The following is a 23,696-nucleotide window of genomic DNA, read 5'->3' as shown; positions in this document are numbered from 1 at the left end:
CCACGAAAAATGCCATAAATTATGTGTTTGCTTTTCCTTGTATTATCTTAAAGTTAGATTCTCTTTTTTCTGTGTCCCTTTCTTTTTTCCCCCCTTGTAACAGTATGTTTTTACATCTAATAATTTTCAATATAATACATTATTATCAATAGCTATATTTTAAATATAATAAATAAAATTAACTAATTTAAATTTGATATTTTATCAGTTAATTAATTCCAAAAAAAAATTATTTTGAAACATCATTTTTTATTTTGTCAAAATTTTATAATTATAATTCATATTTATATTTTTAGAAATTACTATTTATATTAGATTAAAAAAAATTATCATATAAATTATTTTTTAAATATTTTAATATAAAAAATGATTGTATTATATTAATCAAATTATCTATCATTTTCTATTTATTCTCGTTTACATTTTCACTCTATATATTCTTCTCCGTCAAAACAACCTTATTTTGAATTCTTTTTTGTCTTTTTCTTTTTCCAAGTCTTCCTAGTCCAAACAACACATTAAGCCATGTGTGCAGGGGATGACTTTAATATTTAATTAGTATATAATCCATAATTATTTATATAAATATTTTTAATACAAGATTGAGATGTACTAGATTGACATATACAAGTTACAAAGATTGTCTTAGGGAAAATGATGATCATTATTGTGTTGTGAGAGTCAATATTAAAAATTGGGACTAGGTAATTATATTTCATTAATTTTTTTACTCTGAAATAATTGCTTATATGAGATTGACATGGACAACTTATTGTATTAATTTTTATAATCCATTATAATAAATTATATATTAGATTATTTTTTAGACTTCTTAGTTCTTTAATTTTATTCTTTTAGGATATATTTTTATGTATTACAGTAATTGACATCTACAATACTATTTTAGAATGGTTTATGCAACCTTTAATATTATTATACAATGTTGAGTTATATATTCTATTATGATTAAATAACATTTTATGATTTTACAATTTAATTATAAATGATATTGAACTTTTTTATATTTTGATTGTGGACAGTGAATAAATTCTACTATATACAGGTTAATTAAATTGATGTAAACACCAATAATATAAAAAAAAAACTAAAAATGACAATAATTCTTGCCATAATTATTGTTGTTGCTTCATATACAGCAACAATTTTCACTATATAGCATGTCTTTGCAAATAAATATGGAGGCTCTAGTGCGAAATATATTTGAGTTGAACTTTGTTTCTCATGAGATACATATTTGAGTTGAACGCGGCAGTGAGAAACACGCAAACAAGTCAATGAAATAAGTCAGTCAACCATTAGGTGAGTCAAACATTTGCGTCTCTTTCATTACTTATTGTGTTTTCTGTCCTTTTGGACTCTTTTATCATAAGTTTGGACTCTGTCAATTTCTTTATTTCTCTCATTTTTTTTTATATATTTCTGCATATAAAGTTACAAAACATGTGTAAAAATTCTCTCAATAAAGTTTGAGTACTCTTTTTTTTTTTTCTTTCTTTCACATTATTTTGTTGTTCGTCTCCATTTATCCTATGCTTACATGCTCACGCACAGAGATCATGCAGAACACTCAAATGGAATCAAAACGGGTCTAATTCGTTCTGCTCTCCGCTGTGCTCGATTTCTTCTCATCTCTGTTTCTTTTCTTTCCTTTTTCTCCTTTCTAGTTTTGTGTTTTCTTAATGGTCATTAGTCAACAAAACTATCTCATAAGTGTTAGCTTTCAGTAATATTTCATATTACATTTCATATTACACTACAAGATATTTCATATTACACTACAATAAAATCTTTAAATAGTAACCAAATTTAGAAACAAAAAATAATTAGTTACTATATTGATTAAATTACATACTAATTTAGATACTATAAAATTGTGATTTCTATTATTAATAAAATATTATAAAACGGTTTTTAAATTGGTATCTAAATTAGCTACCAAAGTTTTATCTACTAATATTTTAGATTCTAAATTAGTCTCTAAAAGACTAATAAAGACTAATTTAGAACATAAGTGGTTAGTAGCTAAAACTTGGTAGCTAATAGTTAAATACCAATTTAGAAACCACTTTATGAATTTTTATTAATAATAAAAACTATTTTAGATACCAATAATTTTTTAGTTTATAAAATGGTCTGGAATTTAGTCAATATAGTAACTAATTATTTTGGTCTATAAAATTAGTTTCTATTTAATGATTTCCTTTATAATGTTAAAATATAGACCCTTATGGATATTAATTGATAAAATAAACATAAAATAACCCATAATTTATGAATTTATATATTTTGTGATTTTAATTTGAATAAAAATGATTTATTTCCAAATTTGTGTTAATTTCAGGATTCTAGAGAAGAATTAAGATGATTGCGCAAAAGGAGGATATACAAAGCTAAAAAGGGAAAGTTGGAATGCACCAACACTCACCAAAGCTCGCCCAAACACGCCTAAGCCAGACACCCCAGAGGATCTCGCCCAAGCGAGCTCAATCTTGCCCAGGCGAGATTACTCCAGTGACATTGGGTCTTTTTTTGTGCAACTCGCCCAGGCGAACCCAATAACGCTCAAGCGAGATGTCACTTATCCCAAGTCAATTAGGTTAAATAAGAGACTTGAAGCACAACCCTACACACGAAAGATTGAGAAGAAAACACTATTAGTGAATTGTAGTACAGTTGGGAGAATATAAGAGGTGTTAGAACCCTAGAGGAGGCAATCGTCAAGGAGAAAAATATGAAATCTTCTTTTCTTAAGATTTTATTGAAAAGTACTTCTAAGTATCTGACCAAAATGATAATGCTTAACATATTTGAATGCTAGGAATATATTTGAAATGTTAATTGTTATCAACATCTGATCTTACCGATAAGAAGTTTTTTATAAATATGTGAGGAATTGATATTTAGGAAACATCTTAATAATTTTATATGAGATGAATCGATATAAATGACTTTTATACGGGCATCAATATCAATCAAAGGTCACAATATTTTCATGTTAATCAAAATACAAAAGAGTGAGAAAGATGAACCCAATCCCTATTTTCCCAATTGAAACAACAAACTCTTTGACTTGTTTTCTTATTATAACAAGCTCAAACAAACTTTATTATTTTGTTTTCTATTTAGTTAATCTTTTACTTGATTATTTAATTGTTCTTTGTGGGTTCGATATCCATCCTTAGGGACAAATTATTACTTCTGACAACATGGTGCACTTGTCATAGAAAAGTCATTACTCTCCCAAGAATACTAAACAAAACCTGGTTAGTGCATATTATTTTCACCCTAGATAAAACCTAGGTATGGTGCTGGTTACGCCATGGAGTACAGCGCAATGAAACGAGCATTGCTTTCAAAGAAAAAATACAAGTTCATCAATGGAAAGATACCAGAACCCTTGCGCAGTGACAATCAATATGATGTATGGGAGAGGTGCAACATTACGATAGTTTCATGGATCACACAAAGCCTAACTACACAGATCGCACAAAGCACCATATACATAAATAATGCAAGAAAGTTATGGAAAGATCTTGAAAAAAGGTTCTCAAAAGGCAATCATTTTCGTGTCTCAGACCTCTTACAAGAAAGCAACTCCATCAAACAAGGAGAAAGAAGTATCAATGAGTATTACACTGATTCGAAGACTTTGTTGGAAGAGTTGGACTCTTTACACCCTTTGCCTATTTGTATTTGCAAATCAAAATGTACATGCAATGTGATAAAGACTATGGCAAGCTATAAGGAATTTAAGCATATTATGTATTTTTTAAAAGGATTGGGAGAGAACTACAATTAATCTATCACTTTTATTTTAATTAGAGTCGTCAACCGGATTGATAACTTTAGTTTAAATAAAATGTAAATAAATTGTATATTCGGTTGACAACTTTAGTGTATTTTATTTAAATTGAAGTTGTCAATTTTGCTGGCAACTTTAGATGAATTTTTTTCTCTTCCAAAAATAATATTTAATATTTATCTAAAATAGAAATATGTATATAATAATAATTTAGAAATTATTTAAAATTACATTAACTAAATAAGAATGTTCTGAAACTTTTAATTTTATAGATAAATAATATAAAAAAATTAAAACTAATTATTTTTTGACAAAAAACAAACTTACCTTAAACCAAGTTTTGATGTATTAAAAATAAATAAAAATTAGTGAGGAAAGAAAAATTGACAAAATTTTGTAATATAATTAAAATGAAATACACATTATATTTTGATAAGAATAGAATTGAAATAAATAATTATAACTTTATAAATATTATACACATTTTAAAGATACTTAATGTTCAAATCAATACTAACTAATGAGAACTAATAAATATTGTCTTAAATGCATACTTCATATGTTAAGAAAGTCAATATTTTTTTATCAGAAAAAAAAAATGAATTAAAAGGTTTAAAAATATTCTAACCCTTTTAAAATAAACACATATAAGTCTAGTACCTAACTTTTACACACCAAAAACATTACAATCAAACACACAGTGTAACAGCAGCATACAGTGGATAGAGAACTATAAGATGAAACCTAGCACAAGAGCACACCCCACAAAAAAGCTATTTGTAGGATTGTTGTACTCTTAAATTATTTGAAGGAGATTGGGGAGATTGATAAATTCAAGACTAAACTTTTGCAGCGGCAAAAAGATAGAGTATTTATCAGTTTGATATTAAATCACCCTTTTTACATGGAGAAATCAATGAAGATGTCTATCTAGAGCAACCACGGGAGTATGTATGTCAAGGATGTGAACATCAAGCTCAAAAAGGTTTGTATGAACTTAAGCATGCTAACCATTTTTTGAAATGTCTTCATGAACACACTTTATTTTTGAAGGAGGGAAGTGAAATGTTAATTGTGTGTTTATGTAAATGATCTTATGTATAATGGTAGTGATGAGTTGATGTTTCAAGAGTTTAAGACTATAATGATGAATGAATTTGAAATGACTGATTTAGGCAACATGAGATATTTTCTAGGCATTAAAGTTTTTGCAGAGCTATAGTAGAATTTACATTGTGCAGAAAAAATACATTAAGGATATGTTAAACAAATTTGACATGTCTGATTGCAATTCGATGAAGAATCCTATTGCTTCAGGCACTAGGTTACTGAAAGAAGATAGAGGAACAGAGGTTGACACAGTACTCTGTATAAACAACTTGCAGGAAGTATTATGTATCTGAATAAAGGAAGATGATTTGTTTAAACTGATAGTGATTATGCAGAAGATCTTGAAGATAGGAAAAGCGCATCTGGTTACGCTTTCCTTTTGGCTGGTGGTGTGATTTCATGGGTTTCAAAGAACCAACCTATGGTTAGCCTATAAAAGAAGTAAACATATTGATGTAAAATTTCATTTCTTGATAAATTTACGCAATGATGGTGTTATTGAGTTGAATTACTGCAGTACAAGAAATTATTTAGCAGATATCATGACAAACCTCTTAAGGTTCAAGATTTCTGGTGCCTACTATGCTTGAAATTTCTGAATGGGTGAAAGATTTTTAGTTTAGAAAATATTTTTAAAAAATTATATGTTTCTGTTTTATTGGTTTAAGTTATTCTATTTTCCCAGAACTAGGAATATACTGTTTGACATGAATTACTTGGCTATTTTTTAGGAATTCAGGCGATTATTCCTACTATTGCCAAACAAAATGAGAACTTAGTGTTAGCAAATTACACTTACATTTGTGTATCAGCGATGAATGAAGAGACGTAAAAAGTGTTAAAACATGTTTTTAGAAAGGGGCACAGAAAGAATAGCTACTTCACAGGAAGAAAAGCAAAGAAGTACAAAACCAATTGTACCTGTATGGATACCAATTGTACCTGTATGGATGTTGGGGACTGAGTAATGTTAATCCACGTCGATACAAGGTATCTGCTTCACCCTTGATTGTTCTATTCTTCTAGTCTCCTTCCTCTTCGCGTGCCTCGATCGGCCGGCGGGAGTACCTGCGATTGCACTCCGACGCTCAAGTCAGCGATGGTGCTCAAGTGAGAATTCTCTGATAGTAGAAAAACGTACCTTTTCCCCCCTCAGAAGTCCCTTTTAGTAGGTTGACTTGGGCCTTGGTCATGTGGGCCAAGCAGTTGATGGTCAGAGACATGTTTAGTGGTTTCTGGGTCGTGCTTGATGGTGTCCTGAAAATTAGGGGAGTGGTCCAGAGGACGTGCTTCGACTTAGTCAATGGTCGTTGTAACTGCTTTCCACTTCACGCGAAACAATCGTAGTGGATTTAATTAGATTTAATTAGATTTATTCGACGTAAACCACTCGGTCGTTCGGCGCCGATCGGTACACTTGCCCCTCAGGCTCGAGGGCATGGATGACCGAAGAGTCGTATAAGACGCACGAAACTTTTGGGGTGGTGCTCGTTAGCTGGCATTATTAAATGCGTGGCAGAGATGTGACGCATGGCAGGGTTGCGATTTCGAGAGGCTGTCCCATCGTGATGCTTTCAACGGTGAGGATCTCGTGTCGTTTCATTTGCCGAATGCGTTTAGCCGTTGGATTGGGTTTGATCTGACGGTGCTGGACGAGTGTTGGGGTTTTCTTCTCTCATTTCTCACCCTATAAATACCGCTTCATTTGAACTTTTGAGGGTTTCTGAACTTCACTTGCTCTTAGTGTCACATTGCTTGTTCCGATCGCCGAGTGCTGAGTTTGTTGCCCGTGTCATTTTCTTCATTCAAGGTTAGTCATGCCTTCTTCTATAGAGTCTTTGAATGTTGTAGATTCGTCGATGACCCGTACTGCTTATAGCGGTGCGAGTCAGTCGTCGGACGGCCCAAGCTATGATTGGGTTGATCCGTCTGTCCTCCAAATCCCTAGTAAAATAAAGTCTTCGGACGACTTAGATGAGTTTCTTGCTGTCCATAAGAATTTTCTAGCACCAGATTTTCCGATCGAGGCACTAGTTGTTGATATATGTGGTGTGACCGACCGTGTCTGTCACGGTCGGGAGAATGCTCCTCATGACTTTTTCTTTGTGTATAGTATTTTCTTTTCCCACTTGCATATGAGTTTTCCCTTTGATGACTTCACTGTGAATGTTCTTAAGATTTTGAATGTTGCACTGACCCAGTTACACCCTAATTCGTGGGCCATTTTACAAGCCTTTCGAATTATCTGCAAAATATTTGGCCTCACGCCGACCGCCGAATCATTTTTATACTATTACAACACTTACCCGAGTACCCCGGTAGGTTGGTTTTCGTTGTCTAGTCGTCCGGGGAATGTACGTTTTGCCGCTTTTACTACTTCCTATAAGAACTTTAAGGATTACTTTTTTAAAGTGTTTGTCGAATCGGACGGTCGGGACCTATTCTATAACGCCGATGGGAGCACAAAATTTCCATTCCATTGGACGGAGAAGCCCACCTCCCTTGACCATCGGTTTTGGGAATCTTTGTCTCCCATCGACCAAGAAATTTTGATGGCTGTGAATCAACTACCGTGTAGACTTCCTACGCGGGAACTGATAGCCCTTTATGGGTCGTCCAAGCAGTGGGCGGACCTAAATGGTGAGCACCTTCTTCTTTCGGTCGTTCAATTAACAGCGTAGTGTTTCTTACCTTCGTGTTTATTTTGCAAATATTGTTGTGAGCATGGATCCAAGTTTGAAAAAATACATGAATAGTTTGAAAAGGCAGGCAAACAAAAGTAAGATAACCGCCATCGTTGGGATTGTGCCGCAGCCGATCGAGCAGGAGGTCGTTCCGGTCGAAGCTGTGGCCGCTCCCGTTCAAGGCAAGAAAAGGGGGCGACCGGCGAAGGCACCCCGCAATGACGCTCGATCCTCATCGGGCAGTCCTACTAGTATGTTGGGGTCGTCCGTGAGGGTGGCCCCTACCATGCAATTTGACTTGTGCCCCGAGGACGAGGATACCTTAGCAGCCATCCCCACCTTGGATTTGATTGAAGAAATGGTCGAGCTGCAGTGCCGGGCGCCCGTGGTGGGTAGGGCCATCGGGGATGAATTAAAGAGAGTGAAGACGATGTCGATTCCCAAATTGAAGTCGTAACTTAGTGAATCGACCGTTTCATTGAAGGATGCTCTGAAGGCTGTGGACGAGGCCCGGAACGATGCTCGGTTGGCTAGGGAAGAGCAAGAGACCTTGAAGGTTACATTAAATGAGGTGACGGCCGTACGAGCCGAAGCTATCAAAGAACAAGAAAAACTGGCTGTTGAGAAGGAATCTCTCCTTGCCCAAGTTGAACAACTACAAGGGTTCATGCTAAGCATCAACGAACAATCCTTCAAACATGGCGTTCGACAGGTCGCCTTTTTTCATGGGGTACCGTCCGACGACGAGCGGTACGACTCGAATATGGATGGCCGTCTGATGCCCCTCGGAGATGAGGAGGCCGAAGAGAATGACCAAATCATCCATCCTGTAGATGAGATGTCCCGTGGAAATGACGTTATACAGTCGGAGGAGTCGGTGCAACCGGATGATACCCTTGACATTGTTTGATATTTCCATTACCCGGACCCGGGGTGTGGGCTAAAGACAATTTTACTGCTTTATGACTTGTTTCGAACCATTTTACCTTCTGTTATCGAATTTGGTTTCATGTTCCTTTTAACACGCGGTTTATGACCGAACGATTGGTTGGTAGGTACTTGATGAAGAATTTGGTAAGTGACATGGTTAATGATAACACTGATAGCGATTCGTATAACTTGGATATTTATATATTAATCGGACCGAACGAACGGTTAATAAATTATTAACTTCTGACTAATGGTTAATTAGTTATATATTCCGACCGAACGAATGGTTAATTAATAATAATAAATTATTAATTTCTAACCAAGGTTGATACGTAACATTTAAGTTATAATTCCGATAACCTTAGTTATATGTTTCGACCGAACGAACGGTTAACTAATAATTGAATTATTAATTTTTGACCAAGGTTGGTAGATAACGTTTAAGTTATAATTCAGATAACCTTAGTTATATGTTCCGAACGAACGAACGGTTAATTAATAATTGAATTATTAATTTCTGACCAAGGTTGGTAGATAACGTTTAAGTTATAATTCAGATAACCTTAGTTATATGTTCTGACCGAACGAACGGTTAATTAATAATCGAAATATTAATTTCTGACCAAGGTTGGTAGATAACGTTTAAGTTATAATTAAGATAACCTTAGTTATATGTTCTGATCGAACGAACGGTTAATTAATAATCGAAATATTAATTTCTGACCAAGGTTGGTAATTTTAAGTGCCTCGTTAAAACCTTCTCGATCGAAAACCCTCCTTAGGGATAAAACAACCGAGTGAGGAAAGAGTGCACTGAGTTCATTCATCAACTGTAATAAAATTTGAGATGCGTGGCATTCCACGTTCTCGGTATAGATTTTCCTGACAAATATTCTAAGTAATATGCCCCCCTGTTGCTGTGTCGGCAATACGGAATGGTCCTTCCCAGTGGCTTGAAAACTTTCCGCCGTCCTTTCGAGCGTCACTGCGTATGCGCCAAACTAAATCTCCCTTCTGATAGTTCGTGGCTTCACTTTCGAGTTGTACCTCCGTGCTGCTCGTATTTTGCATGCTTCTTCTCTTATCTTGCATCCCTTAGCTCATTGATGAGGTCGAGGCCGACCAGTAGGCTTTCCTTGTTCAAGTCTAAGTCTAATGTCTGTCGGCGCAGTGAAGGTTCACCGATTTCGACCGGAATCATGGCTTCGGTGTCGTACGTCAGGTTGTATGGTGTTTCCTGAGTCGTTGACTGAGGAGTACAGCGATAGGCCCATAGAACTTCTAACAATTCTTCAGTCCAGTTTTCCTTGGACGGACCAAGTCTCTTTTTCAATTCATTGAGAATAACTTTGTTGGCGGCTTCCGCCTGACTGTTGGTTTGGGGGTGTTCGACCGAGCTCGTGATATGTTTGATGTGGAGTTTCTCATAGAATTCAGCTAGCCCTCGGTCGGTGAACTGTCGATCGTTATCTGTGATAATGACCTGAGGTAGGCCGAACCTGCAGACAATGTTTTTCCATACAAAGTTCTGTACGTTGCGGGCGGTGATGGCTGTCAATGGTTCGGCTTCAATCCATTTGGTAAAGTAATCTATGCCAACCAACAGGAACTTGCATTGCCCTTTTCCGGGTGATATCCATTCCCCATTTCACAAATGGCCAGGGAGATAGGATGTAGTGCAGATGTTCTGGTTTTTGGTGTGATAGGGTGCCGAACTCCTGACACTTCACACATTTTTTAACGTATTCAGTGCAGTCTCCTTGCACGGTCGGCCAGTAGTATCCAGCTCTTAAAATTTTGGCGGACATAGTCCGTGCTCCTGAATGGGTTTCGCATATCCCTTCGTGTAATTCGGTCATCATATAGGTGACTTGCTATGGACTAAGGAACTTTAGGAGAGGACGGGAGTATCCTCTCCTGTAGAGGTCTTGGCCAATGAGTATGTATCGAGCGGCCTGTACTTTCATTGTTTTCTCCAAGTGTGGATCACATACTCCTTCGGTCAGATATTGTTTAATGGGAGTCATCCAATTAGGTTGAGTGTCGGTCGTCATGCATTCTTCGGCATTAACACTGGGCTGAGCAAGGGTTACATGTATGATCGACCGATGGACTCCTTTCTTTTTTAGGGTGGCCAATCTTGATAGAGCGTCCGCTTGAGTGTTATTTTCTCTTCGTACGTGTTGGAACGAGATTTCCTTGAACCTGCTTACGAGATTTTTTACAAAATGAAAATATTGTTGAAGCAACGTTTCTCTTACCTCGTACTCCTGTGTGAGTTGTCCGATGACTAGACGGGAGTCACTTTTACAAGTTATGTTTGTTATCTCTAACTCAATTGCTAGATATAAACCTGCAATAATTGCTTCATACTCGGCCTGGTTATTTGAAGTTTTAAATTCGAACTTCATGGCTTGTTCGATAACAATTTCTCCCGGACCTTCGAGTACGACTCCCGCTCCACACGAACGACTGTTCGAAGATCCGTCTACGTATAGCGTCCACCGAGGTGTTTTTTCTTCGGTCGGATGAGGAGCGAGCTCTGCTGTGAAGTCAGCAAGGGCTTGGGATTTAATGGCCCCCCTAGGTTGGTATTCGATATGGAATTCATACAGTTTGACTGCCCAACCTATCATTCGTTCGCCCAGGTCAGGCTTGGTGAGGATCTTCATAATGGGATAGTTAGTGTTAACTATGACTTTATGATTTTGAAAATACATCCGCATTCGCCGTGTGGTGACGACCAAAGCCAATGCTACTTTTTCCACCATCTGATACCGGATCTCCGCGCCATGCAAGACTCGGCTGACGAAGTATACCAGTCGTTCTTCCGCTTCAATTTCCTGCACTAGTACAGAACTTACTGCTTCATTGGAAACAGCCAGGTAGACTACAATAGCCTCACACGCGTTCGGTTTCTGGATGACCGATGGGGAAGCTAAGAATGCCTTTATCTGTTGGAAATTCTGTTCACATTCATCCGTCCACTCAAATTTAGTGGTTTTCTTCAGAAGTTTAATAATAGGTCTCGTTCGTTCGGCAAGTTTAGGGACGAACCGCGACAGCGACGTAAGACGACCCATTAGCCGTTGGATTTCTTTGAGTCCGTTTGGACTTCTCATTTCCGTGATGGCTTTACATTTTTCTGGGTTGGCTTCTATGCCCCAATGGGTAAGCATGAAGCCTAAGAACTTGTCGCCCTCTACACCGAACGCACATTTTTCTGGATTTAAACGCATGCGGTATCGATGTAAGGCTTGAAAAACCTCTTTCAAATCGGACATGTGTTGTGCGCATGAATCCGATTTCACGACAATGTCGTCGACATATACTTCTACGTTCTGACCGATCATGTCGTGAAAAACATGGTCCATTAGTCGCTGATAGGTGGCTCCGGCATTCTTGAGACCAAACGGCATGACTTCGTAGAAAAAGTTATCAGAATCTGTTCTGAATGCAATCTTTTCTTTGTCACGGTGGTACATCTGTATTTGGTTGTATCCCGAATAAGCGTCAAGGAAACTTAGGATTTGATGACCGATCGCACCGTCGAATAGTCGATCGATTGTAGGCAATGGATACGAGTCTTTTGGGCATGCTTTGTTAAGATCTGTGTAATCTACACACATTCTCCATTTACCATTCGCCTTTTTGACCATCACCACATCAGCTAACCACGTTGTGTAGTGGGCTTTCTGAATAAAACCAGCTTGAACTAGTTTATTTGTTTCCTCCCGTGCGGCTTTGCGTCGTTCCTCACCAAGCTTTCTTTTCTTTTGGGCGATAAGCCTAGCCTCTCTGTAGACAGATAACCGATGGGTGATAACATCTGACTTTACACCTGGCATATATGCACTGGTCTAAGCGAAAAGATCAGCGTTTTTCGTTAATGTCTTACCGATCATGTCTCGGTCATCCGGCTTGAGAGATGTTCCCATGTATGTTTTGCGGTTTTTGTCGCGGAGGAATATGGGTTGAAGATCTTCCCCTGCTTCCATTCAAGGATCATCCAGCCGGGGATCGAGATCGACTAAGGCGACTAAGTGTCTCCTAGATTCTCTCCCTTTAGAACGTCTTTCTGGTGACCGACCTCTCCGCTCTGTTGTTCGGTCGGCCGACGTGGTATAAAGCCTTCTGGTTGGCTCCACCTTCAGGCTAGCTACATAGCACTCTCGTGCTATTTTCTGATCTACATGTACGATTGCTATATCTCCATTGACCGAGGGGAATTTCATAGCTAAATGAGGGGTTGAGACAATGGCTTTCAATCTGTTGATAGATGGACGACCGAGCAGAATATTGTATGATGTGTTGGCGTTGACGAGTAGGTATCGTATGTTGATGGTCTTACTGAGGTAGTCGTCGCCGAATGTAGTGTATAAATCAATAAATCCTCTCGTATCTACTCTTTCTCCTGAGAAACCGACTATCTGTTCGTTGTAGGGTTGTATCTCTGCCTCTGAAATTTTCATCTTCTTAAATGTTTCCCAGTAAAGGATGTCGACCGAGCTACCTTGATCTACTAGGACTTTTGCGATTGCGAATTTATCTATCTCCACCGTTATTACCATGGGGTCATCTTGAGCTGGATCAATCGCTGTGAAATCATCATCGGTGAAAGTGATTGGTGGTATGTGCGGTCGGCGTTGTGTAGAGGTCGAATGAACAGATTGAACTGCTCTCAAATGTTTCTTCCTTGCGGAATTAGAACATCCTCCACCTGCAAAACCACCTGCAATGTAGTTAATCTCTTGAGGGGGCTGGCCGAGTGATACTGGTCCAGCAATTGTATTGATGACCGCACGAACTTTCTGCTTAGTTCGACTCCTACGCTCAGGGCTTTCGTTTTTAGGTCTCGTTCGTCTAACCGGACTTTCGCTTCTTTTCCTTCTGTTTGAACGATAGTGATCGTCGCGGGTTCGGTCGTCTCTTCGTCCCGAACGTTCTCGGGGATCATGATCACGCTGGGGTGACCTGGGTGCAGTAACGGTAGTCTTTACGAACTTGCGGAGATGACCGGCCTGGACGAGCTCTTCAATTTTATCTTTCAGTGCTTGGCATCCTTCGGTCGTGTGGCCGTAGTTACGATGGTACTGACAACGTTTACTGATATCGGCATTGGGGGGAGTTTGCGACTGCTTTAGTGCCGGAATCAATTCAATCTGTAGTGCTTCGTCTAGAACTTTACCTCTTGGTACAATCAATGGGGTGTAAGTGTGGAAGCGGGGACCCCTATTGGGGCGATGCCGGTCGGTCGGCACTATGGGGGGACGAATCCCCTTACCCCTGTCCGTGTTTTCTACATGCGTCTTTCAATGATAATCAATGTGTTCTTCTATCTGCATGAATTTTGTCGCTCTCGTTCTTAATTCATCCATATTGCACGGGGGCCGTTTGATAAGACTTTCAGTAAACCTTCCGGGCAGTATGGCCGAGACCAAATGATGCATGGCTATGTCCGGATTAAGATTACGAATGCTCATACACACTTTGTTAAATCTGTCCATAAATGTTCGTAAAGGTTCCCCCCTTTCTTGTTTGACATTTAGGAGGGACATGGAGGATGTCCGATGAGCTCTACTTGTGGCATACTGTGTAGTGAATTTCAATTCCAAAGCGTCGAAGCTTGTAATGGAATTGGGTGGAAGGTCAGAGAACCATCCAAGGGGACCTTCCCTGAGAGAGGTGGGGAAGACCTTACACCACACCGTCCGATCAGTCGTGTAAAGGGTCATTTGTGTTCTGAATATGTTCAGATGTTCATCCGGGTCTGTGGATCCGTCGTAAAGGATTATCGTTAGGCCTCTCCATTTGTCAGGGAGAGGGGTGGCTATGATATCGTCGGTGAACAGATGGCCTCTCGAATTTGTTACCATGTTTGGGGTTACTTGCTTCACACTCTGATGGGTGTGCTGAACGAGTGATGTGGGAGGCATAGTTTGGGCTACTGTTTGGGCTATTGTCTTTGTTCCTGACTGATGTGGTGGTGGAGAAGGCGCACGCGAATGTCTTTCACGTTCAGATTGCTCGAGTCTCTCCATCAGTCTTTTATTTTGCTCTTTTAACTGAGCTATCTCTTCCGCATGCCGCTGGCGTTCCTCCTCCTGTCTCTTCTTCTCTTCATCTTGACGTAGTTGATCAGCGACTCCCTTCTGGAGCAACTCCTACATCTGAACCTGGAGGGTTTGGAGTATCATCCTGTGTTCTTCCGTTGCAGTATCATTGTTGTTGTTCGCCGTTGAACCCATCCTCGAGCATTGGTACCTCTAGGTCTGGGAACAGTGATTACTCGGCCCCACGGTGGGCACCAATTGTACCTGTATGGATGTTGGGGACTGAGTAATGTTGATCCACGTCGATACAAGGTATCTGCTTCACCCTTGATTGTTCTATTCTTCTAGTCTCCTTCCTCTTCGCGTGCCTCGGTCGGCCGGCGGGGGTACCTGCGATTGCACTCCGACGCTCAAGTCAGCGATGGTGCTCAAGTGAGAATTCTCTGATAGTAGAAAAACGTACTTTTTCCCCCTTAGAAGTCCCTTTTAGTAGGTTGACTTGGGCCTTGGTCATGTGGGCCAAGCAGTTGATGGTCAGAGACATGTTTAGTGGTTTCTGGGTCGTGCTTGATGGTGTCCTGAAAATTAGGGGAGTGGTCTAGAGGACGTGCTTCGACTTAGTCAATGGTCGTTGTAACTGCTTTCCACTTCACGCGAAACAATCGTAATGAATTTAATTAGATTTATTCGACGTAAACCACTCGGTCGTTCAGCGCTGACCGGTACACCAATTCTCAGAGAAAAATGTAAGTATTGTGAATTAGAAAAAAGAAATTAAATAAATACTTCTTAGCAGACATGGAGAATTCTACATAGTTTAACATTTGAAGCATTTTTGTCTAGTTGGACATAAAAGTAATGTGGTAGAGCCATTGCAAAAAATCATATTTTTTTGAATTGATTCTTAGTTTGAAATTATATAGATTTAATAGATTGAAGTTTTAAAATTTAATAACTAAAATGAACTCCTGTCAACCTAATTATTTCTTCTTCAGATTTTGTAATACAATGAATCAGTGACGCATTTTGGATCCTACTTCAATTTATAAATAATACTATTATTTTATAAATTAATTTAAAATATTATTATTATATTAATATTTATATTATTAGTATTAATAATACTTTATATTATTATTATTTATTTGGGTATGTACAGTTTATTTGAAATAAATTAAAAATAAATAAATAATTTTAATTATCTTTTATTATATATTGAGTGTAAAAATGTAAGTTATAAAAGTGGATGTGGCTTTCTCTTCAATCTTCAAATTTCTCTTCACCAAACACAAAAATTCACTCAACTTCTCCTTTCCACTCTCCTTCTCTTTCATGCATCACTTGAAAGAAACATGGAGTGCATTCTCAGATATGTCTGTGTGAACAAATCCTTAATCCAAAAAAACCCTTAAAGTGTTAGAAGTGAGTAAGTAAATAACTTAGAAAAAAACATTTGAACCCTCCACTAATTTGTCAAGAAATTGGGTATAATTTGTCAAAATATTTTAGTTATTTACAAAGATTTAAAAGACCTTAGGTATGAGATATCTTATCTTATTAGAACCTCCACTAAAAAATCTTTACTAATTTTTTTTTATTGTAATGTATATTAAATATGATCATTATGTATAATTTGATAAAATATGAGAACACAAACATGAAGGGTTGGATGCTAAATACCTTGGTGACTTAAGCCTGATTGTTTAGATAAATAATGACTTAAATTTTCATTTAAAAATATGGTTACCTTAATGTTAATTTGCGATTAATTACGAAAATCATGTAATTAATTGGGGCTTTACCAATATGCATGACATTATATTATTAGAATTTAAACATTGGAATAATAATATTATGAAATTAAATAAATAACTTAAGAATTAAAACTTCAAAGAAGAAATATGAGATGTAAGATGTAAAAGTCAATGTTGTTCATATTGAAATGATTAATTGTAATTAATAGTGGACATATTCACAACATAAAAACATTTTTATTCATGTGATGACAAATAATTGTTGTTACTTGAGGTATCAATCTAGCTGATATGTCAAGTAACATAGTGATGTCTAACATTAAAGCTTTTTATATATAAAAAAATAAACAATCTTATTTCATCACAAACATGATTAATGGAATATACATATGTGGTTAATCACTTGCATGATCTAATCAATTAAAGCGTTTAAAAAAAAGGATGAATTAGTAGTTGAAATACTTTAATATAATTACTAAATTAGATTAGTAATTTAAGAATTACAACTTTCACAAATATCACTACAAAATTATTAAATAAAAATTAATATTGAAAATAAATAATTATTTACTATATTTACTAAATTAAATAAATATTTTACAAATTAAAAAAAAAATTATTGATATTTAAGTAACTTCTACATTTATAAACTAATTTATAAATTTATCTAATCCACTATTAAGTTTTTAATTATTAAGCATCTTAGATTCTAAAATTGATAACTAATTACATACTAATTTAAAAATTATTTTATGAATTTTTTTTTAGTTTATAAAATAGTATTTAATTTAGTGAATATAATAACTAATTATTTTTTAAAATTAGTTTTTATTTAAGAATTTTTTTTTAGTATAATAACTTACTTGAAATTAGTGTCAAAATCAGTTTTAGGCTTGATAAATTATTTGTATTAAAATAGTTATTTTCACATAGAAATTGCTTAACTTTCATATTTTTCTACAAGAAATATATGTTTATAAATTAAATTATTAATCTCTAAAATAATAAAAATAGTCATGAAATCATTTAAATAATAATTTAAAATATAATTTTAATAAGTAACTAAAATTATGAAAAACAATATAAGAACATTTTAATTATAATTTAAAAACCAATTTTTCACTGAACAAATATATAAAAAAATAATTCAATAATAAATTATATAAAAACGAATTCAATAATCATAATATATAAAGATAAATTCAGTAACCATATTTTATAAAAATCTATTTGATAATTATCTTATATAAAAATTAATTCAATTATCATATTATATAAAAATATTTCAATCGTCAAATATTTAAAAACTAAAGATTGACTGATAGCACAGTTTCTATGATTAAAGTATTTTTTACTTTTTTATTTAGTTAATTTTTCTTATTTATAACTAATAAATACATAAAATAATTAATATACTAACATCAATTAAAAGAATTTTATCTAAAATTTATAATCCTTCAAATATGGTGATACTTTATTGCATACACATAATATCGTTATTAACAAAACCTAAAATAAGAACCAAATATATATTATAAAATTAAATTTAAAAAGTGATGAAAATGGAGATCTATTCAATGGAGAGAACTTTCAAAGAGAAAGAAAATAGAGTGAAGTAGAAGGAAACAAAGGAAATAGAGGTGTGAAACAATGAAAATAAAAATTGAGGTGCATTGTGAGTTTTAGGATTTTAAAGTTATTTTGCATTGGTGGTTAAACAACCAATGCAAAATATCAATTAAAAAAAACAATTACATTAGCAAGAGCAAAAAATAATGTAATATGATCAAATGTGTACAATTTACATCAATTAATTGAACAATTAATGTAATATCCAACCTCACATATACAAAATTGTCACTGTATTTTCCTTCTTACACTGATATATTAATTATCAATTTAAAATTAATATTTTTTTATTTGTAAAAAATACATTAATTATTATAGATTTTTCATATTTGTACTTTTTTTTATAAGCACAATGAGTTTTATAACACAATAAAACATAAAATTAGCAAAAACGATGTCAAAGGTCACAATAAACCAGTCCAATAAAGAAAGTTACACACCATATATACATAAAGTTGAAGTCTACTGGACTAACATAAAAGCTTTACATAATCTAAAAAAAACATATCTCACAAAACAAACTTCATAGTTTGAACTTTATAATAGATCTTACTATACATTTTAACATAAATATATAATTCTATACAAAAAAAGTAAACTATTGAGGATAAAATTCACTTATAGATATGTCATTAGTAGAAGATGGTATGGAAGTGTTGGCATCATGGCCTCAACTTGATTCATATGCAGCAATTGGATTTGTTCTATGATTTAAGAAAAAAGTAGGTTCTTGTGGAAATGGCAACTCAATTGTGTGACGGCTAAGATATGAAACAATCGTTACCATTGTGGGTCTGACATCTAGATTTTCTTGAACACATAATAGACCAATTTGAATGTATCTCATGACCTCAATATTAGAATAGTTTTCTCTTAATTTTGGATCCAATGCGTTCAGTGTTGTTTCATCCCTCCAATTTCTCCAAACCTATAACAAAATTTTAAAATTGTCAGTATCATTACACTTTCATACTTCTAAGTTAATCTTTTTATACATTACCTATAAATAATGATTAACTAAAATAAAAAGCAAGATTTTGGCACTCACAAAATTTAGAAGTCCATTAGCAACATGATGTGATTCATGTGAGCTCATATTCTTTTTTCCACTAATAATCTCAAGAATCATAACACCAAAACTATAAACATCAGATTTCTCAGAAAATTGTCCAAACATAGCGTACTCTGGAGACATATAGCCATTGCAAAATCAATAGAAAGTTACAAATAATTTTAAAAATATTATGAAAATGATGAGAAGCATAGGAATGAGAATTAAGAACTTACTATGTTCCGATAATTCTTTTTGTACTTTCCTTCTCTTGATCTATATCAATAATTCTAGCAAGTCCAAAATCTGAAATTTTTGGATTCATATTTTCATCTAGTAGTACATTACTAGGTTTAAGATCACGATGTATAACTTTAAGTCGAGAATGTTCATGTAAATATAGAATTCCTCGAGCAATTCCACCTATAATTTTGTGACGCTCAATCCAACTCAAAACTTTTTCTTGTTTACTATCTACGGAAAAAATAATCATTGTATATATAAGTGATATTGAATTGGTTTAAAACATATAATACATTAAATATCATAAACACATAATTAACTAATGTTAAATTTAAACAAAAAAAATAAGGTCAAAAGCATCTTACCAAATAAGAAGTAGTCTAGACTCTTGTTTGGCACATATTCATAGATAAGTATTTTTTCTTGTTCATCAAGACAAAATCCTATGAACGCCACCAGATTCCTATGTTGAAGTTTGACTATTAATAAAACTTCATTTTTAAACTCTTCTATACCTTGTTTAGAATTTTTTTAGAGTCTCTTTACCGCAATAGATCGTCTATCAAAAAGGATACCCCAATAGTATAAAAAATATGTATTAAAATAATAAAAACATTTAAAAAATAAAATTGAACATATTTTTTCTACCTTGTAAACTTTTCCAAATCCACCTTTTCCGATTTTGTTCTCCTGTGAAAAATTACTTGTTGCTGCTTCAATTATTGACAGATTGAATTGTAGTGACTCTATAGTGGAACCTTCTTGCCCAACTAAATAAAAACATGTAAATGGTTAAACAATATTTCTAAACCTTTTGATTGAAAAGATAGTAATTATTTTCCCATACTCACAAAAGGTGAAAAGTATCCCTGATGCAAGTATGCTCGAAGTAACGATCAAGATAATTGTTCTTCGCTGACTTTCTCCTACATTACAAGATACAAGATTCATGGTGAATTGATAAAAAAAAAAGTTTATTTTTTACAAACTAAAAACATTATTGGTTAAGAAAATTACTAACCTTGATTTGAACCACAAGATATGCTAATGACATACACTGCTTTTCACTTTCTACATTCACCTTACATTTCTATATACTTTTATTTTATTGTTATGTATTGTTTTATTAAAAGAATAAGTTGTTAAATAGATGTATTTCATTAACACTTTTTCTAAAGAATTTTATACATAATTAATAATATTGGGATATAGAGATCCTCCAACTAGGGTTTCTGATTCGCTGCTACAATGGGGAAAGGAACAGGGAGTTTCGGTAAGAGGAGGAACAAGACTCACACGCTCTGTGTGAGGTGTGGTCATCGGAGCTTCCACCTTCAGAAGAGTCGGTGTTCTGCGTGTGCTTTCCCCGCTGCGCGCACAAGAAAATATAACTGGAGCGCGAAGGCCATTAGGAGAAAGACTACCGGAACAGGAAGGATGAGGTACCTGCGTCACGTGCCTCGCAGATTCAAGAGTGGCTTCAGAGAGGGTACGGAGGCAGCACCAAGGAAGAGGGGAGCGGCTTCCACTGCCTAATCTTTGAGAGGGAGTTAAGGATCGTGTGCTGTTTCTAAAGAACATTTTTTGTTTCTGTCGTCTTAATTTCATTTAATATGTAATGGATTTTTATGATGGTAATTTTTTTATGATCGTAACGCTTTATGATGGTAATTTTTCATAAGGTCATATCCTTCCTTATGACAGTAAATTTTCATAAGGTTCTGCCCTTCCAAACTGTTCTACACAGGTTGCGGTAATACATAAGTATGACAGATAATCTCTCCACGAAAATAATCTATAATGATTTAATTGACTTGACTATTTTGACGTTGTTTAATGTATAAACGTAGATCATGGAAAGAGGTGTAGATTATTACACAGCTTAAGTCAACTTTTGGATGGGCTAAAGTTAATATGATCCAACTAGTGGAGGTATATCTTTAGCTTTAGAAGTAGTATACATAGAGGATTCCCAGCTTTTATGGGCATTAAAAACTCTCTTTAATCTGGAGTTGGTACCAACTTGGTTAGTTGTAGAAATTTGGTCCAATCCTAGTTTGCTACGCTTTCTCCAATCTCCTGCTTCTTCCTTGACCTCTTACTTGCATGAAATGCATCAAGTTGTGTAGTGTCTTCAAAGTTTCACATATATTTAATCGTGTTGTGTTGATTCTTTTGGTCAACATAGGGATATACAATGAGCAGGATTTTTCTTGGTCGAAAAATACCCTTTTAATTTTGTAATTGTTTAGTGTATGTTTTGATAATCATTTATGCAACAATAGACTCTTAAGAAAAAATTGCTCAAAGGTAAAAGAGGGATGTTAAGTGATGAGATAAAATTGTTGAACATTCAATATATCATTGTCCTTTTATTAGGATGGATATGATTATGAAGTTTTAGAGATAGAAAAACCTGGTGGGGGAGGAGTAGCAGTTGGTGTGGTAGGCGTGAGACTGTAAAACTGGAACAGTTCAAAGCGAAGAATACAGCTAGGATACATAACTCGTCCACCTAAGCTTCCCAGACTGCTCCATGGAATTGCTGTTCCAATCACATCAGTTAGGCACCCACTGCAACCATCGGCTGATAGATCCGATGAGCATTGACCAAGAATAAACACTGTTTGCTTATCATTCAATCTCAGAGATTCATCTGTGTAGAATTTGTTATCAGTTTTCCCTGTCATGTCGGCCACCTTAACTAACTGGTTCGATAACTCAGAAGCAACGGAGGACTGTATTGGATTGCTGTTGCTGATGTTCAAGTTCACAAATCTCGAACTTGTTTCGGTTCTGGAGAAGAAGTTTCTGTGGGAATAGCGAAGCCAGCAGTGGTTGTACCATATTATGGCATCCGTATATGCAAAACCACACTCGGAGGTTAATTTGTCTGTTGAGTTTTGGATGCATAGTTCACAGAGGCGAGAAGGAATGTCGATACGGCACCTGAAGAGGCCATACGCTGTTCGCTCTCGCGACTGGAATCCATAGTTAGAAGTGGCGTTGGAAGACAAGGCAGAGAAGAGGGTTCTGAGGTTTGATCGGAAAGCAGCGTCAGAGTTGTTGTTTGAGCAGTTGTGAGAAATATAGCCGGGATCTTCTGAATATTCAGAATCTGTGTGTGCATATGTTGTTTCTGGGACAAGTCCTTGTGGTGCATCATCGGTGACGCGGTAGAAAGGGTACAGTTCATACCTAATGTTACAACTAGGAAACAAAACTCTTCCTCCTTGTTTTCCATTACAGCATGTCGGAATATTTGATATTGCATCATCAAGACATTGTGAGCATTGTTGAGGTGAAAGGTCTTGTGTGCACTGAGTTAGACAGTAAAGGGTCTGATTTTCAGATAAGTTTTCTTGCTTTGCGGAATACCTCTTACTGGAATTGGCTGCTTCATGTGCAGTTTCTCTCATGGTGCTGGCCAACAAACTATTGAAGCTTGATAAGTCAGAGGAGATATTGGCCTTGTTCCAAACACAAATTGTGGGAGTTGTGTTGATAGTGGAGAAGAAAGAGAGGTTGGAATACCGAACCATGCAGTCGTCGTACCAAATCAGACCCGATTTGGACAGGGAACAGTTTGCGTCTGACGACAGAGTCTGGGTAGCGTTTGCCACGCAATCTTTGCAGGCGTGAGGGAGAAGATCACCCCTGCACATGAAAAGGCCATATACTGTGTCAGAAGAGTTTGTGGGAAGGATTGTATTGTTGTAGAATCCATTAGCGTTGGCTGTAGCGTTTGAAGATAAGGAAGAGAGGAGGGTCCTGAGGTTCGTCTGATAGGGGCTGTTGTCACTGCTTCTGTCTTCTTCACTGCAAACTCGGTAAAGATAATCAGCGCCCTTTGCTTGAGGAATTGCGAAAATGAAGAAGGTAAAACAAAGGAAGATGAGCTTGAAGGGATTCCAGGCCATGCTTCTCTTCATCTTCCACAACACTCTCATAGTTTTCGTGTGGTGTATAATAATGGAAAACATTTAGACACTTGATTTTTGAAAGAAAATTGTTTGAATAGTATGAAAGTCATCTTCCACGAAAAATGCCATAAATTATGTGTTTGCTTTTCCTTGTATTATCTTAAAGTTAGATTCTCTTTTTTCTGTGTCCCTTTCTTTTTTCCCCCCTTGTAACAGTATGTTTTTACATCTAATAATTTTCAATATAATACATTATTATCAATAGCTATATTTTAAATATAATAAATAAAATTAACTAATTTAAATTTGATATTTTATCAGTTAATTAATTCCAAAAAAAAATTATTTTGAAACATCATTTTTTATTTTGTCAAAATTTTATAATTATAATTCATATTTATATTTTTAGAAATTACTATTTATATTAGATTAAAAAAAATTATCATATAAATTATTTTTTAAATATTTTAATATAAAAAATGATTGTATTATATTA

At 35.4% G+C, this 23,696-nt stretch overlaps 2 protein-coding genes and 1 pseudogene across 3 annotated transcripts; 1 reads left to right on the top strand and 2 right to left on the bottom strand.

The window, feature by feature from the left end:
• Window positions 1-12,545: 12,545 nt before the first annotated feature.
• Window positions 12,546-14,423, bottom strand: LOC150025376 (uncharacterized). Its single transcript, XM_090293653.1, has 2 exons — window positions 13,963-14,423; window positions 12,546-13,833 (listed from the first exon to the last, which is right to left on the bottom strand). The coding sequence occupies exons 1-2, from the start codon at window positions 14,421-14,423 to the stop codon at window positions 12,546-12,548; spliced, it is 1,749 nt and encodes a 582-aa protein (XP_090149779.1).
• Window positions 14,424-18,427: 4,004 nt separating this feature from the next.
• On the bottom strand, window positions 18,428-23,322 carry LOC150025375 (cysteine-rich receptor-like protein kinase 25; annotated as a pseudogene). The gene is made up of 5 exons (XR_016514962.1): window positions 21,694-23,322; window positions 19,643-20,203; window positions 19,272-19,508; window positions 19,032-19,186; window positions 18,428-18,911 (listed from the first exon to the last, which is right to left on the bottom strand). The product of XR_016514962.1 is annotated as a cysteine-rich receptor-like protein kinase 25 (transcript).
• Window positions 20,483-20,948, top strand: LOC137825780 (large ribosomal subunit protein eL37x). The gene has a single exon (XM_068631562.2). It carries the CDS (start codon window positions 20,526-20,528, stop codon window positions 20,811-20,813), a length of 288 nt encoding a protein of 95 aa, XP_068487663.1. The 5' UTR covers window positions 20,483-20,525; the 3' UTR covers window positions 20,814-20,948.
• Window positions 23,323-23,696: the final 374 nt, after the last annotated feature.

The sequence above is a fragment of the Phaseolus vulgaris genome, chromosome 8, assembly GCF_051622355.1.
Source record: "Phaseolus vulgaris cultivar YP4 chromosome 8, ASM5162235v1, whole genome shotgun sequence".
Classification (NCBI taxonomy): Eukaryota; Viridiplantae; Streptophyta; class Magnoliopsida; order Fabales; family Fabaceae; genus Phaseolus; species Phaseolus vulgaris.
Note: the sequence above shows the minus strand (reverse complement) of the source record. Positions and strands in the feature narration are given on the sequence as shown.

Excerpts from the sequence above, each read along its gene's own strand:
- LOC150025376 (XM_090293653.1), bottom strand. The coding sequence starts at position 14,423 with ATGGTAACAAATTCGAGAGGCCATCTGTTCACCGACGATATCATAGCC. Across the intron at positions 13,834-13,962 it reads TCGGCCATACTGCCCGGAAG|GGGTAAGGGGATTCGTCCCC; the intron begins GTTTACTGAAAG and ends AAACACGGACAG.
- LOC137825780 (XM_068631562.2), top strand. The coding sequence starts at position 20,526 with ATGGGGAAAGGAACAGGGAGTTTCGGTAAGAGGAGGAACAAGACTCAC.